At 41.6% G+C, this 19,978-nt stretch overlaps 1 protein-coding gene across 1 annotated transcript in view; it reads left to right on the forward strand.

Annotated features, from left to right (window-relative positions):
- Positions 1–19,978, forward strand: part of HOMER1 (homer scaffold protein 1) — a 136,892-nt gene that overhangs the window by 101,661 nt on the left and 15,253 nt on the right. Inside the window, exons 7-8 of the mRNA XM_056112634.1 lie at positions 5,848–5,958; positions 7,024–7,104. Of these exons, the coding sequence (XP_055968609.1) occupies positions 5,848–5,958; positions 7,024–7,104 (192 nt within the window). The remainder of the gene's footprint in view (positions 1–5,847; positions 5,959–7,023; positions 7,105–19,978) is intronic.

Consider the following 19,978-nt stretch of genomic DNA (forward strand, 5'->3'; position numbering starts at 1 on the left):
CAGTTCCTGGAGTCTAAAGACATGATTTTAAAGTTCTCTTCTGCCATTTGTCAGCTGTGCAACTTCGGTGATGTAGTGCCTTCTTTCGCTCAGTCTGCTTACCTACAAATTAGGAATAATAATAAATATCTGCCAAAATTAGCTGAGACACTGACTTCACATGTTGTTGAATTGATTTAATGACAGATGATTCTATTATTTATATAGTTGCTATTTTTTGTATGTTGATGACAGGGACCTCCCAAGTGGTACTTGGGATCTTGGGTGTCATTTTGGGCACTACTTTGCCAGCTGGGCCTGGTGGGTCAGTGTGAGGGCCTGAGAATGCAATGCAGGAAGTACATGGTGGCCCCCAGGGTCCATCCAGTGATGCTGGGAGATCCTGTAATGCCGAGGATCAAAACCAGGTCAGGCACATGCAAGACTTGCACTAAACCCTGGTTCTGTCTCCCCAGCCCTGATTGTGAAGAAGAAAAATTTGGAAAATATCGTAGGTAGTTCTTTATTAAACTTACGATATCGGCTGGGCTCAGAGGACAGTACTGCATGCTTTGCATGCAGTAGCTTGAATTTAATTGTGAGTATTGCACTGATCCTCAAGAATAGCCCCCAATGAAAGGGTACTGTCTCTCCACCTGCTCTCTCTAGGCAGCTCGGTGGCTGCCATCCTCCAGAGGCCACACGACAGTCTGGGTCCTCAGTGACGAGACACGTTTGGGCCTTATGGGATGGAGGTGGAGCTGGCCCTTTCCTCCCCGTCCTAATGAGACCCTGAGTTGCTAGCTCCTGATCAAGCTGCTTAACGGCCATGATCCCAGAGACTCAGGAACAAATCTCAGAACACAGCAGATTTTGGCAGAAATCCCTCCAGATTTAAGTGTTAAAATTTTGGAATTTCAAAATCGCGCAGTCACTACTGCAGCCATGCGACATCATATGTTATTCTTAACCAGCAATAGAAAACAAATTGTCTACTATTGCCTTTTCAGCAGATCTGAGTGTTGGGGTAAAATCCCAAATAATAATGGTGGGTCTGGTGTCAAATTATTGAATGTGATCAAAGTAGAGAGAGAGTAATGTGGAAATCATCTGCCCCACAGGTAAGGGGAGAGTGTGAGATGGGGATATACTGGGGCAGTGGAGAATGGGCACTGGTGAAGGTATGGGTTGGGTGTTTCATTGTATGACCGAGACTTAAACCTGAAAGTTTTTTAACTGCTCTCACGATGATTCAATAAATAAAATTAAAAAAAAAAAGTAAGGTAGAGTTCATGCCCAATTCAATCAGCTAATCAGTGGCTGAATAAATAGCAGTACTCCTACATTAAAAAAAAAGAATAGCCCCCAATTACAATCAGATGTGCCCTGCCCTGCCCCAACCCCAAAAAAACAGCAACAAGTAATATTAAAATTGTAGTGTCTGGTGAGATAACACAGTGGATTGGGCATTTGCCTTGCAAGCAGCCAATTCAGGTTTGATGCCTGGCATCCCATATGGTCCCCCATGCACCACCAGGAGTGATCCCTGAGTGCAGAGCCAGGAATAAGCTCTAAGCACAGCTGGGTGTGGCCTGAAAACAGAACGAAGTTTACAGCATTAAAAGAAAATGTTATTGAATTAATATCAGTATCTGATAGTAATAATATCAGAAGTCCAAACAACTACTTATGTGAGGTTTTTAGAAACTGACTACATAGCTCAGTGGGTTGAGTGCGTGCTTTGCAAGTGAAAGGCCTGCGTGATTAGATTCTGGCATCTCATAGTTTCTCTGCATGAACTGGAGCAAACCACCCACCACAAACACCATCCCTCTGCTAGCACAGAGCAGTAGTCCCTAAGCATCTCTGGGTATGGCCCCCAAAACAAAAATAAAATAGCTTTTAATTTAGTTTGTTTGGAGAGAGGGTATCATACTTGACTGTGTTCAGGGCTTACTCCTGGTTTTGTGCTCAGGGGCTTTCCTTCAGGACTTGGGGGACCATTTGGGGTTCCTAGATCTAACTTGAGCTCACTGAATATAGATAAGCACCTTACCAACTGCATAAATTGCCGGCCTATTAAGTAGCTTAATTTTTTTTTTAAATTTAAGTAATGGGGCTGGAGCGATATAGCACAGCAGATAGGACATTTGCATTGCACGCAGCCAACCCGGGTTTGATTCCTCCGCCCCTCTGAGACAGCCCGGCAAGCTACTGAGAGTATCCCGCCTGCATTCAGAGCCTGGCAAGCTACCCGTGACGTATTCGATATGCCAAAAACAGTAACAACAAGTCTCACAATGAAGGCGTTACTGGTGCCCGCTCGAGCAAATTGATGAACAATGGGAGGACAGTGCTACAGGGCTACAGTTAATTTAAGTAATAAAGCATCCCCACTGAAAGCAAATACCACTGATTTTCTTTTTCCAAAAGGATACCAAAGAAATGAATACTGTAGATGATAGGAAATAGGCTTAGTACTAGAACTCAATTTAAGGAGTATTAGTAGAATAGCAAGCAAAATAAAATAGAAATGAAATAGACACAGGGAGGAAGAGTAGGAAACCCTAGGAAATGTCTGTGCTATGAAAAATCAATTTATGAGGGAGGGTACAGAATTTCCATTTTGCAAGATGAGAGTTCTGGAAATACCTTTCACAACAGTGTGAATACAACAGTGTTGAACAGTACTTTTAAAATGGTCAAGCAGGTGATAAATTTTGGGCTGGCCAGATAGTATAGCAGGTAAGGTGGCTGGCCTTGTATATCAAAACCCTGTTTGATCCCTGGCACTACATATGGTTTCCTGAGCACTGCTGGAATGTGGCCACCCTCCCAGCCGAAATAAATTATTTTAAAGGATGATAAATTTTTTAAAGGACGATAAATAGTGGAGTGGGAGGATTGAGGAAAGGGTATTGGGATCCTTGGGGGAGGGAGATGGGTACACTGGTGATGGGTATGATGTTGGAATTATGTACATGAGTAACCATCATTAATAATATTATAAATCACAGAGCCTCAGTCATTTAAAGAAATTAATAAAAAAATTTTATGTTATGTATAAGTAACATATGTCATAAACCAATAAATATTAAGGAGGTCAGGAGGGAAATCTTATATTATGTATCCCCTTCCCTTAAAGATTTTTTGCTCTAAATAGACAGCTGAATTTTATAGAATTTAAAGAATTGAATCATATTTTCTCACCTCCTTATAATTTCAAGTGTTCATCTTCCCTTCCTGAAGATCTAAATTTTCATCAGGTTCCATTTCCTGTCAGCCTGAATAATTCCTTCTAACATTTTTTTTACTGCTAGTGTACTGCCAACAAATACTCTCAGCTTTTATAAAGACACAATTTTGTCTTTGCAGTTACAGGTTGTATTTTCCTGTTTTTTTATTTATTTGTTTCCACATAGTCTTTTCATTTATACATTGGATATTGTAAATGATATGATAGTTAAACGACTTGTAAAATATCTTGGATTTGTAGAAGTGTAAAGTGAAGCTTGTTAGAGTCCATTTCAATTTTGCCCTTCGTCTTAGAGAAAACCCCTTAGTTTTAGGAAATCTTAGTCTGTGAAGCAGAGGTTTCCATGAAAATCTTACAGCATTTTCTAAAGCCCTGGAATTTAACAGGACATAGACATCAGACCGACTCTTTTGTGGTAAGAACTGCTGCGATTTAGCCCTTTCAGCCTTTCAGCTTTTTTCTATCCTCCTGAACACCTTAGGTTCTTATCTGTGCACATTCAGTTCAAGGTTCAGCCAAATATTCAAGAGCAGTCTGTGTGCCTGTCATTATTCCTCAGTTTCTAAAGCAGCCCCAAATCAGGCTTGTCTGGGAGGTAAGACCATAAGCTGTGCAGACAGACTGCAGAGAGCCTACTGGCTCGTGAGTTTCTCACCCAGAATGGTTACTTTCTTCCAATATTTTTTGCCCATGTGGCCCTCAGTTGACTTCTACATTTTGTCTCATGAAGTTGTTACCTGCAGGAAAATTATCCCCCCCTTCCAAAAAAACAATTTCAGCTCCCTCATTATCAAAATTGAAACTCTTCATAAGTTCATTATCCGGTGGGATAAGGAGTATAACATATTTCATGTTACTATAAACAAGAAGGAAGCAATTCCTAAGACTTGAAAACATGTTCTGTTTGCAGAACCTAAGGATAACCATTAGGTCTTGTGTAGGTAGGAATGAATTCTGAGAGTATGTACTAAGATGAGAGGTAGTGTTTGGTAGGGTAGGTTTCTCAGAAGTGAGAAAGGACATTCTGTTTAAGTCAGCGAGATGAGTTTGAAGCATACACTGGGTGTGTTTGGCAGTGAGGACATAGTCAAGGAAGTCGGAGCCTGTGCATGGAGGACTGGAGATTCAGATTTGGTGTTACAAAAAATGCAGAGCCAGGGCCAGAGCCATAGCATAGTGGGTAGAGCACTTGCCTTGCATGCAGCTGACCCAGGTTTGATCCCCAGCATCCCAAATGGTCTCCTGAGCACTGCCAGGAGGAAGCCCTGAGCACCACCAAATGTGGCCCAAAAACAAAAAACAATCCAAAAATAAGCTGAGCAAATGAAAGTTCTTGAATAGGGAGTCATGCAATCATAGATGAATGCTAGTAGTTTGAAGATTAGATAAAAGTAGACATTATAATCTTGCCCAAGTCAAGCCACTGAGTTTTATTTATTTTTGTGAGGGTCAGTTCATCAGTGCTTGGGGGCCACCAGGGACACACACACACTCACACACACATCTGAGTCCATCTATTTTTAGTGTTTTGGAATGGTATAGCTTTAAGGGACAGTGCTCTGTTCTCTCAAAAACTATCAAATGAGGGTGAGAGATAGCCGGATGAGATGAGTGCATGGTTTGCATCGGAGGCCTGGGTTTGATTCTTGGTACACATGGTCCCCTGAGCATCTCTGTGAATGTTACTCCTGGAGAGTATCACCAGGGTCAGGGCTAGTCTTTCAGTTTTGGATGTAGCCAAAACAAAATAAAACATGACAACGTATATGTGTGTGTGTATATATATTATATATATAATATATATGCACACATACATACATATATATTAAATGCTCACTAAAGTTTATTTTGCATTTTGGATCCTCAGCAAATTCTTATTAACTGAAAACAATTTTTTGTCAAAAGATTACACTATTGATCTGAAATAATTCTAGTGTTGAATGATTTAAATTGAATTTTAAGCATTTTTTTTTCAGATGCTCTTACATTTTGGAAATGTATTTAAAATTTTTTTTCTTTTCTGCAAGGCTAGTTTTTAGAACACATTTAATTTAAAAACTACAGATGGATGGCAGATGGTTATATCTGATTTTAAATGTATTTTCAGAAGGAATTTTTTAAGACTTACTGTAAATTTTCTTTACTAGTATTAATCAGTTTAAGTGGGGTTTTTGTTTATTTGTTTTTAAGCCACAGCTAGTAGTGCTCAGGGCTTATTTATTCCTGGCTCTGTGCTCAGGGATCTCTCCTGGTAGGGTTTGATCCCTGGTACTCCATTTGACTAATGGAGTACCAGGGATCAAGCCCAGGTTGGCTGCATGCAAGGAAAAAGCCATACCTGATAGACTGTTTTTTCAGACCCCAAGATTAAGGGTTTTATTTTTACTTTTCAGAGTCAAGTTAATAATTATTTCTGTTGGTCATTTTCCTTTGTCTTAAACATGTATATTCTTATAGAATCTTTATTCTACTTTATGTATCTTACTAATTTAGAAAGTTAATTTGTATATATTCAGAATTTATTATTCACCTGTTCGAAATTTGTTATATCTATAGCAAGAAATCCCTTGAAATTGTCATATAATTTGATTTCTGTTCTCATTTAATTTTAGGTGACTGAACTTGAATGTGTTAGTAGCCAAGCAAATGCAGTGCATACCCACAAGACAGAATTAAATCAGACAATACAAGAACTGGAAGAGACTCTAAAAGAAAAGGAAGAGGTATTTGCTACATTCTGTTAATTTATAATCCAGTTGGCCTACTTGCAGAAAATATTAGAATCTCTGTCACAGTCAAAGGTATTTTGTAGAATAAAAGTGTATATTCATTTATTATCTAGTTATTTTTAAGTTAGGGCATGTTTTGTTGGTGACTTTTCTTCTTTTCCTTTTTATATTTTTAAATTGAGATGATGCTAGTTTACATGATTGCATAAATATTAGAGGTACAGTTTCACAACTCCTTAAACTGTATCTTACCACCTCACAGCTGCCGCCAAAATACCAATATCCCTCTTCCACAGCTCATTGGTCCCCTTCTCTCTGTCGGTTCACTTCCTCTTACCCTTTTGGGGATTTTTCTTTTCTTTCCTTTTTTTTTTTTTAAAAAAAAAAACATTTTGTTTTGGGTCACATCTGACAATGCTCAGGACTTGGTCCTGATTTTGCACTCAGGAATCACTCCTGTCTGTGCTCAGGGTGCTGTATAGGTGCCAGGAATCAAACCTGGATTGGCCACGTGCAAGGCAAACACCCTCTCTGCTGTGCTATCACTCCGCTCCCCCCTTGTGACACTTTCCTCAGATGAAATTTTTCTCCAATCATGTTAATGTGTTTATATTTTCCCATCCTTGTTTCTATTGTTATGCATTATGGTAAGGCAATCAAACTCAGATCCTGCCTATTTACCATTCATCTCAGAGCTGAATTCATCAAGTAAATAGAAAACAATTAGAGGTCAAATGAATTTTTGCAATCTGTCGCTTTCTCAGGGTTCTGCTTAAAGGATTTAATATCCTAGGGAAGAATTATGTCCGCCCAGGTTGAAGTAGGCTAAAAATGTTCAGTTGTTTCTGAGCAGGGCTGGAAGAAGGCTTATTTGTTTCCTTGTATCCTATACTGGACATCACACCTCTGACGACAAATTCCACCCTCTGAGAGTCAGCATAAAGGGACATTTTACAACCATTTTTCCCCTAAGGAAATAATTTCAGGAAAAAATAAAGTCTTCTCTTTCTTGTTATCATGTAAATGTTGCTGTTAAAGTTATTATTTTACCGTTTCTAGGAAATAGAAAGATTAAAGCAAGAAATTGATAATGCCAGAGAATTACAAGAACAGAGGGACTCTTTGACTCAGAAACTACAGGTAAGCCATAGAAGAAGATATTCTCATTGCTGCAGGGAGAGACGTAAATCATTCCTTCAGAGTCATTTTTCTTTCACCCTGAAACTTTATTTTGTAATTTTCAGTCATTTCTCTTTTCCAGGGCTCTTGATTCATACCTTATCTTTGATTTTTCCCCCCCAACAAAAAATCTTAATGATTGATAACTTAATCTAGAAAGCCTGTCATCCTAGATGGCCATTTGTTTTTATACCTTCTACTTTGAAAAACATTCTAAATTTAAAGAAAATTTCTCAAATGCATTCCATTCAGTATAAAAATTCTGGTTTTTTTTTCCCCTACTGAACTGGTGTGAGAGTAATAGCAGTAGTTGTTACCAAATGGAAATTAATTTACTGTTCTTTTTCTTTTATCAGTTTAATTTTACTTACATTTTTTCTAGATAAATAGAAAGCTAACTAATTCTAATATATATACAAATGTCCAGTGTCAGTGGTCGTCAACCATGATTAAAGGAGACGTTACTGGGCCCGCTCGAGCAAATTGACGAACAACGGGAGGGCCTTTACCTTATCGATTAAAGGCTATTTTTCAAAATTAATTAAAAAGTCTTCTTTGAAATCAGGAACTTTTCTTTTTAAAAATTTATTTTATTTTTGAATTTAGAGAAACTTTTTTTTAATAGTTTAAGTAGTAATGTTATGGTAGTATTTAAGTTTATGGTATTATTATACAAAGTTATTATATATCACTGCCACCAAAGTGCCAATGACCCTCCATCTGTCCCTATGTCACCTCCAGGTCAACATTACTTCCCTCCCACTTCTGCCCCATTGTTTTTTGACTGACAGTTAAGGTTTTGGTGCATGCCATTGTCTCCTTGTACTGCACATGTACTGATCCTCCACTTGTGTTCTCGTGTTACTTTCATTCAGCCTATTCATAAGACACTTTTCTTAGATCGCTGTAATTGACTTCCTTGAAGGTAAAGAAGGAATAGCATTTGAAGTAGATGTATAGTGTGAATTTGAGCTAACGGAACCTAAAAACTCAATGGGACCTGAAAACCTAGAATTAGAAGCAAGCTCATTTTAATCAGGATGGCCAATATAAGAAGTTGGTAAATGAGTATTTACTTTGTACCAGTGACTGTGTTAAAAAGCACTACTTAAGTAATGCATTGGATTGGATCACATAATAGTCATATGAGGAACAGTGGCATACGTAGATTAACTTGTCCAACTTACACCTAAATGGAGACAATCAAACTGTACTGAAAAAAAAAAAACTTGTTTCCTAAAGAAAACAGATTCTTCATATGAAATAAGTATTTTTCCCATCTCTGACTTTCAGCAGTCTGGGGGAAATGAGATCATTTGTTTTGGTTTGCTTATTAAACGTTGTTTCTGCATTTTAATCATCACTGTAGATTAGTGCTCCTCCAGTAAAGGCAGGTTTGTGCCCCGGGGGACATTTAGCAATGTGTGAAGAAATTTTTGCTTTTCACAATTAGAATGATGCTACTGAAATCTAGTAGGTTAAATCTGAGGCTGTCATTAAACATTGAATAGTCCAGTCAAAACTTTCAGTGTAATTTATGTACACACATGTTGATTTTCACTAGTGCACACCTGAAGTATATTTGTTGTGATGTCTTGGGTTTTGGACTACAACCATTAGTTTTCAAGGACTATTCCTGGTTTGTTGGTGAGGGTCATCCCTGGTAGTGCTCAGGGGACCATGTAGTACCAGGAATCAAAACAAACTCAGGTCTCCTGCCTACAAAGCATGTGCTCCAGCTCCTTGAGCTTGAAGCATATATGCAGTGTTACTTTCAAAAAGTATTAATAATGCCATGTTGACAAACCCTGATATAGCACCAACATTTGACAACACCTGAAGCTTGTGATCAATCTGGAAGAAATGAAAAGTCAATCTAGTTCTGTCTTTTGTTGGGTTTGGTTTGGCTTTCATTTCTGGAATCCTTGTTATGATTCAGGTTTATGGTAAACTCCCATATAAGATCTAATTCACACATTAACAGGTGTGGTATATTCTCCAATTTCAAAGAGAAGAAACTAACTCATAAGTGTTATTGGGCCTTAATCTAGTAACTTACATAGAGTGTTTATCCCAAAGTCTCTGTTTGCTCTTTAATAGAACTTAGCCAGCAAAACATCCAGGCCACACATATAATTCTTTTTAAAAAAAGCTTCAATTCTGTCCCATCAGTTTCTTTACATTATTTCAGAAAAACCAAGAGATTCTTCAGTTACATAAAAATTCAAGGGCTAGAGAGAGAGAGTTTCATAGAGGTTAGCACATCCTTTGCATGCAGGAAACCCTTGTTAAATTCCCTGTACCACATGATTACTCAGGCACTTAAACTAGGTTTAGTACTGGAGTACTGCGGATCGTAGCCCTCAAACAGAAACAAATTCTAAGTATATTTTTTATCATTAAAAGAGCAGTAATTTAATGGTACTTGAGGTTTTATGGACCAGTTCTTACCTATTCTTTCATAGAATATCAAAACTCCGTAGCAGAGGCTAGAGGTATAGTTCACCGAGTGAATGTGTGCTTCGTGTGCAGAAGGCCTGTTCCAGCCCTGGCACCATGAGGTCCCCCGCACACCTGTGGTAATGACTCCTGAGCACTGCCAAGTGTGGCTCCAAAACAACCATCAAAACAATCAACCAGTAACAGGGCAGGGACGCTTTCAGAAACCCTAAAGATGAATTCCAAATGCCAAGTTACAGAAATTACCTGTAAGGCACTATTTTTAAAATTTTTTTATTTTAAAAAGTAGTTCACAATATTTGATTGCATTTAATATTCAAACACCAATCCCAGCACCATTACACCTTCCCACCACCATATTTCGGGTGTTTCCATCCTGAACCCCAATCCCTGCCTCAAAACAGAACTGAAATAATACAGTATTTCCCTCAAAGATTGGTTGCCTCCTACTTTGGATCCCATCAAATGTGGAGTGGTACTCTTGGAGCATGGGTAGGGTGTGTCCTATGAAATGTCTAGGAATAATAGGTTCACTTATGGGTGAGGCTCAGCCCGAGCATGTGGAGAGAAGCCGTGATCATGGTGGCAGTTGAATTCTGGGGGTTTTCGGCTGCCGGGGCTGTAAGGAACTTTTAAAATACAAAAATATATTAAGATTTTACATAATTGTAAAAATAATGTTTATTTAAAAACCAACTTCATATTTCTCATTTTCAATACAACATATGGAATTTATTCTAACATCCTTCATTTCTGTAACTCTTCAATCCTGAGAAACCTGGTTCCCATGTTCTGTATTAGATTTATTTCTTTAATCCAAGAAAGCACAGAAAGTAGTTTGGATTCCCCAATTCATACCACTACAAAAAGAGAAGCAGCAAACAAAATCCTACCAACTGGATGTTAGTACAATTTTTTGGCCTATATCCTGTGTCCAAAAAGTTAGTTCCTTAGTTCTTCCACCATCCCTTTTTAATTGGTTAATTTATTTGAGATATAATTATACTTATTTGTTTTGTTTTTTTGTGGATTTTTGTAATGCATGTTTGTTTTTTGGGGGTCCACAGCTAGTAATGTTCAGGGGTTCCTCTTCGCTCTGCACTGAGGAATCACTCCTGGTGGTGTTCGGAGGACCATATGGGATGCTGGGGATCAAACCTGAGTTAACCACATGCTCGACAAGCATGTACTATCTCTCTGGCCTCCATATATTTTTTCAATTTGTTTGGGGGTATTTGGGCCACACCCAGTGATTCTTAGGACTTATTCTTGGCTCTGCACTCAGGAATCACTCGTGGTGGGCTCAGGTAACCATACAGGGTACCTGGAATTGAACCCAGGTCAGACTCAAGCAGTCATGCTTATTTGTATCATATTATATTACATTTTAGTATTTTCTTCCTGGTCTTTATTATGTATGAATTTATTAAGTATATCAAACATTAACGTATATATGAATTAAGTATATGAAACATTAATATAACACTAATCCCCAGAACAAAAAAAATAAACAGAACAACCAAAAAAAGAAACCCCACTTCTCTAAATTACTCTTCTGTACTCTTTTTTTTCTTGGTTTTGTGGCCACACCTGCCTGCCCTGGGCTTACTCCTGGCTCTGTGCTCGGGGATCATTCCTGTGATGCTTGGGGGACTGTATGTGGTGCTGGAGATTAAACCATTGTCAGCCGTATGCAAGTCAAATGCCTTATCTGCTGTAATGTCTCTACAGCCTGGGCACTTTGATTTTTTTTTTTCACCTAATATATATCCTGGGAATCACACATACTGTGTCATTGTTTTTTTTCATTCCTTTTTCATAGTTGCTTCACTGATATATCTGATAGTTTATTCACCCGTTACTTAGGTTGTTTCTAGTATTCTGCAATAGTACTACAATTAATAATTTTAGTTACTAAATACTGGAAATATATCTTCAGGGTAAATTTGTTTGCTTGTTTGAGGGATCACACCCAGTGACTCAGGGCTTACTCCTGGCTCTACTCAGGGATCATTCCTGGTGGTGCTCAGGGACCGTATTTGGTGCTGGTGATAGAATGTGCAAAAGCAGGAGCTGAGACACCTTTGCTGTCCCTCTGGCCCCCTTCAGAGTAAGTTCTTAGAAATGAGATTTGTTTTTGTTTTGTTTTGTGGCTGCACCCAGTGGTGCTCAGGAGCTATTCCTGACCCAGTGCCCAGTGGTGATGCTTGGGGTTCAGGCCTGGCTGGGGATAACCCAGCTGTCTCTCCAATTCTGGAACACGAGATTTTTAAGTGAGAAGGTGAACACATGGTTTAATTAAATGTTGTCAGTTCTCTTTCATAATTGATTGGTCAGTTTCCACTTCTGCCAGCAGTGTGGGTGAGTCCTTATTCCCAGTCTCACCATCAAACCATATAATAAAGTATGGATTGTGTGTTCATATCTTTTGCCACTTTCTGTAGGGTTGCTATTCTGTTTTCCAGAAAATTTCAAGAGTTCTAATATGACTGTGATTGTTACACACATGTGTTTCTGCATTTGTCAGTGTTTTTGACCTTTAGAGTGAAGTTACTGATTTATGAACTAGTGATGTTTCCTTCTTTTACTTTTTCTAGCTTGTGAATTATAGATGGCTCTTTTCCAGATTTATTTTGTAGAGGTATTAGGTAGGGGGGGGTTGTTTGTTTGTTTGTTTGTTTGTTTGTTTGTTTGTTTTTGGCTTTTTGAATCTTACCCAGCAATGCTCAGGGGTTACTCCCGGCTCTGTACTCAGGAAATACTCCTAGTGGTGCTCTGGGACCATATAGGATGCTAGGGACCAAACCCGCGTCGGTTGCATGCAAGGCAAATGCCCTATCTGCTGCACTATCCCTCCGACCCTGTAGAGGAATCTGTGCATATTTTTGTCTAGTTTATTTTGGTTTCATTTATTACATTCAGATTTTTGATTCATTTGGTGCATATTCTTTTGTGTATAGTATATGATACAGATTTAACTTTATCTTTTTAAAATGTTTTTATTATAAATTTATTTTTATTTTGTTTTAGGGCAATACCAGTAGTACTCAGGGCTTATTCCTGGCTCTGTGCTCAGGGATCACCCTTGGGTGGGGTTCAGGAGCTGTCTACAGTGCTGAGGATCAAACCTGGATCTGCTATAGTTCAACTGCATAGAAGACAAGTACCTTACCCACTGTATTATTCTTCAAGCTCCTGAATGTCGAATTATTTATATCTTTATTTAAAACATTGTCCATTCAAACATTTTAGATATACAGTTTTCAGATGTATATTAACTCCTTTTGTTTGTTTTATTTTGTTTTGGGGCCACACACAGCAGTGTTCAGAGCTGACTCCTGGCTCTGTGCTCAGGGATCGTTCCTGGAGGGCTTGGAGGACAGTATGGGGTGCTGGGGATCTAACCAAGGTCAGCTGCTTGCCTGGCAAGCACCCAACCCACTGTACTGTACTTTGAATATGTATATTTGTTCTTGTTTTAGTTTTTTTTCTTTTTGGGTCCACCTGGCAATGCTCAGGGGTTACTCCAGGCTCTGCACTCAGGACTTACCTCTGGTGGTGCTCAGGGTTTCTGTTTCGAACTTCCTATTTTATTTCAATAGTCATTCTATTCACAGTACTGCACTGCCTTAACTGTGTAAAAGATTTAGTTTATTTTAATATTGGTAGGGTCAGTTACTCATTATGGTTCTTATTTTACATTGTTTTTGTAAGCTTGCATTTATTTTTCCATATAAGTTTGAGTAATAATTTTTTCCTGGACCTATTTTATGTGATTTCTTAGCGGATTTTTTTAACTTTGAATCTGACATTGCTGGAGTAATTCCCGCCTAGTTATAGTGCATTATTTCCTTAATGTGGCACAAGATTTTTGTACCTTATTACTTACAGTTTCTACCTGGAATTATTTGTTTGTGATGAGCAGTATGTAATTTTGTTCCTTGGGTATTATAAATATGCTATATTAATAATATTTAATTATCAAGATTATCCATGGCTTATAAAATAATTTGGAAGATTTCTTTTTGTTTTGCTTTTTTGGGGTTCCCACCCAGCAGACTCAGGGCTTCCTCCTAGCTCTGCACTCAGGGATCACTCTGGAAGACTCAGGGGACCTATGGGGTGCTGGGAATTGAATCTGATCTGCCACATGCAGGGCAGATGCCCTCCGCACTGTACTATCACTTCAGCCCTGGAAGATTTCTTTTTTTCATTTTCTTCCCACTGAAACAATTTGTCAGGTTAGAACTATCGGTCTTGTAGACTTAACAGATCTTCCCATTGAAGCTACCTTGACCTGCTGTTTTCTGTGAAGCAATTCTTGATTTCTCTGTTTCTTTTACAGTTCCTGATCTACTTAGACTGGGTTTTCAAATATTTGAAAGTAATTCTTGCAATTTCCTAAAATTACTTGCTCTCAGTCCTTTTCAGTTTTGATGAAAAGTATGGTGTTGGTCCAGGGATACGTCTCAGTGGTAAAGTGCATGTCCTGTATGCAGGAAGTATAGGTTTGGTCCTCCCCAAAAGGGGGTATATGTCTCTTGTGTTGAGATTTAGAGGAAGGAAGGCCCCTAAGTACAGGAGGCCTGGGGGCAATTTTTTTTTACTAATGTGGTGCTGGTTTGTTGCCTTGGCCAGAGGATGTGGTGCTGCAAAGCCCCTGCATGCTGAGGACCACACGGGCTACCCCAGTGGGGGTCATTTTGAAAGTGGAATTTAATTATTTTCTTTCACTTATAGGTGTTTAAAATTGTAAATATTCCTCCGATCATTGTTTTCACTTTGTCCCATAGACTCTGAGATTTAGTATTTTCATTATCATTATTTCTTGACATTTTATAATTTTAGTTTTATTTTCTTTTCATTAAACGATGTTTGAAAGTAGCTGTTTCAATTTTCTAATTTTCTAGTGGCATTGGATTTTTCTTTTTAAAATCTAATTAGTTCTCAATTTATTATGTTGTGGTCACAGGGGGCTTTGTGTAATTCTTACTTTACATAATTTACTGTGCTTTTTTAAAAAAATGAATGCTGTTTATTGATTTTTGTAATTTGGTTCTTGGTTCTTTGTTCCATTCGATGTGTGCTCTCTGATCTACTCAGTGTGCTGCTGATGGTAACAGACTTAAATCTCATATCCTTAAGTTTTTAGTCACATCTTCTTCTATTTTGTGCTTCAAAAAAGTGTTTCCTTGGGGCTATGGTGCCGCCAGCAGGTCAGTCTGTACCTGTGAGGCGAGTGCATCAGCAGCCTGATGGCGCCTTCAGACTTCCAGATACCCCAAAATTGCTGCTGTGCCTATGGCCAGACCCCAAAAACTTGGGGCAAAGTTTACCAAGAAAGTAAACGGCCAAAAGTTAGGTATGTGGGAGACACATCCACAAACCACCTCCGGCTCAGCTATATAATTGGAGGCATGGCCTCTCTGGTTCCTGATCGAACTGCTTAATGGCCATGATCCCAGAGACTCAGAAACAAATCTCGAAACCCAATGGCTTTTAGCAGAAATGCTTCTGGTCCCTGAAGTAGGATGCCGGCGCTGGGCCAACCCAGGTGGGAATAGGTTTCAGGCCTTGGCCTGTTTCCCCTGGGGTCCCGGTGGCTGCCATCCTCCAGAGGCCACTGGACAGTCAGGTTTGGGTCCGCAGTGACAAGACACGTGGGGCATCATGGGTTGGAGGTGGAGCCAGCCCTTTCCTTCCCACCCCAACCAGACCTCGAGTCGCCTCCCACGAACGGCCTCTATGGCTCCTGATCAACCTGCTTAATGGCCATGATCCCAGAGACTAAGAACCAAATCTTGAAACCCAGCAGCTTTTGGCAGAAATGCGTCCAGACCCTGCAGTAGGTTACTGCCGCTGGGCCACCACAGGGGGGAAAGGGTGCTGTCCCTCCACCTGCTCCCCCTTGGCAGCTCAGTAACTGCCATCTTCCAGAGGCCATTGGACAGTCACGTTTGGGCCTGCAGTGACAAGACACGCGTGGCCTCACGGGATGGGGGTGGAGCCGGCCCTTTCCTCCCCCATCCCAATGAGACCCCGAGACGCCGCACATGAATGGCCTCTTTGGCTCCTGATCAAGCCGTTTAATGGCCATGATCCTAGAGACTCGGAAAAAAACCCAGCGGCTTTTTTCAGAAATGAGTCTGGTCCCTGCAGTAGGTTACCAATGCTGGGCCACCCCAGGCGGGAAAAAGTTTCGTGCCTTGACCTGTGCCATCTTCCAGAGGCCACTGTACAGTCTGGGCCCTCAGTGACGAGACATGCAGGGCTGCACAGGATGGGGATGGAGCCAGCCCTTTTTCCCCCACCCCAATGAGACCCCGAGTCACCACCCATGAACGGCCTCTATGACTCCTGATCAAGCTGCTTAGTGGCCATGATCCCAGAGACTCAGCAACAAATCTCGGAACACAGCAGGTTTTGGCAGAAATCTCTCCAGATTTAAGTGTTAAAATTTCGGAATTTCAAAATCGCACAGACACTACTGCAGTCATGCAACATCATATGTTATTCTTTTTTTTTTTTTTACAATATCAAGGTAATTTTATTTTTAATACTGGTATTTTATTGCATCAAGACTAAACACTCCATCCAATTCTTCCCTTACTTTTTGATTTCTCATTTTGATTTTTTTGTCTCATTCTTGTTTATATTCTGTTTTTGTGTCTATCATTATACTGAAGGTTTTTATTTTTCTTCTTTTCCTGTTAAAAATTCCTTTCGATACTTCTTATATACATGTCTGGTGGGCTAAATGCTATTAGCTTTTATTGATTAAGAAAACGTTTATTTCCCTATTTTTTTTTTGTAGGAGTACTGCTACAAATTCAGCCACTGATTAGCTGATTGTATTGGGCATGAACTCCACCTTACTTTTTTTTTTCACTTTTTATAAGTTTATTTATTGAATCACCATGAGAGCAGTTACAAAGCTTTTGGGTCTAAGTCTCGGTCATACAACGAAACACCCGTACCTTCACCAGTGCCCATTCTCCACCACCAAAAACCCCAGTATACCCCCATCCCACACCCTCCCCCTACCTTTGGGGCAGATGATTTCCACATTACTCTCTCTCTACTTTGATCACATTCAATATTTCGACACCAGACCCACCATTATTATTTGAGATTTTACCCCAACACTCAGATCTGCTGAAAAGGCAACAATAGACAACTTGTGTTCTATTGCTGGTTATGAATAACATATGATGTCGCATGGCTGCAGTAGGGCCATGTGGTTTTGAAATTCCAAAGTTTTAACACTTAAATCTGGAGGGATTTCTGCCAAAAGCCACAGGGTTTCGAGATCTGCTCCTGAATCTCTGGGATCATGGCCATTAAGCAGCTTGATGAGGAGCCAGAGAGTCCGTTCGTGGGTGATCACTTGGGGTCTTGTTGGGGTGGGGAGGACAGGCCTGGCTCCACCCCATCCCATGAGGCCCAACAAGTTTCGTCATTGCGGGCCCAAGCCTGACTGTCCAGTGGCCTCTGGAGGATGATGGCCACCAAGCCGCCAAGAGGGAGCAGGCGGAGGGACAACACCCTTTCCTCCCTGGGGTGGCCTGGCGACAGTAACGTACTGTGGGGTCCGGACGCATTTCTGCCAAAAGCCGCTGGGTTTTGAGATTTGTTTCTGAGTCTCTGGGATCATGGCCGTTAAGCAGCTTGATCAGGAGCCATAGAGGCCATTCGTGGGCGATGACTTGGGGTCTCGTTGGGGTGGGGAGGACAAGCCCGGCTCCATCCTCATCCCATGAGGCCCTGTGTGTCTCGTCACCGGGGGCCCAAATGTGACTATCCAGTGGCCTCAGATGGATGGCGGCCACTGGGCCGCCAGGGGGAACAGGCCAAGGCACGAAACCTATTCCCACCTGGGTTGGCCCAGCACTGGTAGCCTACTGCAGAGACCAGACGCATTTCTACCTAAAGCCACTGGGTTCTGAGATTCGTTTCTGAGTCTCTGGGATCATGTCCATTAAGCAGTTCAATCAGGAACCAAAGAGGCCTTGCCTCCAATTATATAGCTGAGCCGGAGGTGGTTTGTGGGTGTGTTTCCCACATACCTAACTTTTGGCCGTTTACTTTCTTGGTAAACTTTGCCCCAAGTTTTTGGGGTCTGGCCAAAGGCACAGCAGCAATTTTGGGGTATCTGGAAGTCTGAAAGCGCCATGAGGCTGCTGATGCACTTGCCTCACAGGTACAGATTGACCTGCTGGCGGCACCAAGCCCCCTTTAATTTTTTTCTTTTTATATTTATTTATTGAATTGCTGTGGGAAAAGTTACTAAGCTTTCAGGTTTAATTCTCGGTTATACAATGATCAAACACCTTTTGCTTCACCAGTACTCATTTCCCACCACCAAGAACCCCAGTATACTCCCCCTCCCACCCCTCTCAATGCCTGTGAGGCAGATGATCTCCATTTAACTCTTTTCTACATTGATTACATTCACTATTTCGACAAAAGATGCACCATTATTGTTTAGAATTTCCCCCCAAACACTCAGAATTGATGAAAAGGCATTGTGAAATATTTTGTTTTCTGTAGCTGGTTATGAGAATCATATAATGTCACGTGGCCATGATTTTAGATTTCTGCAAAGAGCCAGATAATTACGAGATCGGTTTCTGTGTGTCTGGTGTTATGGCCATGCCAGAGAGCCACTCATGGGGGGTAACTCGTGACCTCGGTAGGGCGTGAAGGATGTGCCAGTACCGCCCCCCTTCCCATGAGATTGCAGTTGCCCCATCACCGCCAGCTCGTACCTGGCTTTCCTATAAGCTCTGAGACTGCAGCCACCTTGCTGCCAGGGTGGAAAAAGGCGGAAGGGAGCAACACCCTTTCCCTTCCGGGGAGGCATGGCACCGTAGTTTTACGCATGGTCCATTCACTTTTCTTCTGCAAGCTGCTGGGCTCTAGACTAAGTCCTTTGGCCTCTGGAGCCATGGCCGTGCCAGAGAGCCGCTTGTGGGGGCAACTCATGACCTCGGTAGGGTGTGAAGGACAAGCCGGTACCTTCCCCCTTCCCATGAGACTGCAGTTGCCCCTTCACGCTGGTTCATACCTGGCTTTCCAATAAGCTCTGAGGTGGCGGCCACTTTGCTGCCAGGGGGGAAAAAGGCGGAAGGGAGCAACACCCTTTCCCTCCCGGGGAGGCATGGCGCCGTAGTTTAACGCATGGTCCATTCACTTTTCTGCCGCAGGCTGCCGGGTTCTGGATTAAGTCCTTTTGCCTCTGGAGCCATGGCCATGCCAGAGAGCCGCTTGTGGGGGGCAACTCGTGACCTTGGTAGGGCGTGAAGGACGAGCTGGTACTGTCCTCCTTCTCATGAGACTGCAGTTTCCTCATCGCTGCCGGCTCATACCTGGCTTTCCAATAAGCTCTGAGGTGGCGGCCACCTTGCTGCCGTGGGGGGGAAAAAGGCGGAAGGGAGCAACACCCTTACCCTCCTGGGGAGGCATGGTGCCATAGTTTAACGCAGGTCCATTCACTTTTCTTCTGCAAGCTGCTGGGCTCTGGACTAAGTCCTTTTGCCTCTGGAACCATGGCCATGCCAGAGAGCCGCTTGTGGGGGCCAACTCATGACCTTGGTAGGGCGAGAAGGACGAGCCAGTACCATCCCTTTCCCATGAGACTGCAGTTGCCCCTTCACCACCGGTTCATACCTGGCTTTCCAATAAGCTCTGAGATGGTGGCCACCTTGCTGCCAGGGGGGGAAAAGGCAGAGGGGAGCAACACCCTTTTCCTCCCGGGGAGGCATGACGCTGTAGTAGGGATGGGGAGAAAGAGTTGGCTCCACCCCCATGTGGTGAGGTCCCATGTGTCTCGTCACTGCAGGCCTAAAACTGACTGTCCAGTGGCCTCTGGAGGATGGTGGTCACCAGGCCGCCAGGGGGAACAGGTCAAGGCACAAAACCTATTCCCGCCTGGGGTGGCCCAGCGCCAGTAACTACTGCAGGAACAGGACGCATTTCTGCCAAAAGCCTTTGGGTTCCGAGATTCGTTTCTGAGTCTCTGGGATCATGGCGGTTAAGCAGTTCGATCAGGAACCAGAAAGGCCATGCCTCCAATTATATAGCTGAGCCAGAGCTGGTTTGTGGTTTTGTCTCCCACATACCTAACTTTTGGCCGTTTACTTTCTTGGTAAACTTTGCCCCAAGTTTTTGGGGTCTGTCCAAAGGCACAGCAGCAATTTTGGGGTATCTGGAAGTCGAAAGTCTGACATTGCCATTGGGCTGCTGATGCACTCATCTCACAGATACAGATTGACCTGCTGGCGGCACCATACCCCCGTCATATGTTATTCTTAACCAGCAATAGAAAACAAATTGTCTACTGTTGCCTTTTCAGCAGAGCTGAGTGTTGGGGTAA

This window comes from Sorex fumeus, unplaced genomic scaffold, assembly GCF_029834395.1.
Source record: "Sorex fumeus unplaced genomic scaffold, SorFum_2.1 ptg000018l, whole genome shotgun sequence".
Classification (NCBI taxonomy): Eukaryota; Metazoa; Chordata; class Mammalia; order Eulipotyphla; family Soricidae; genus Sorex; species Sorex fumeus.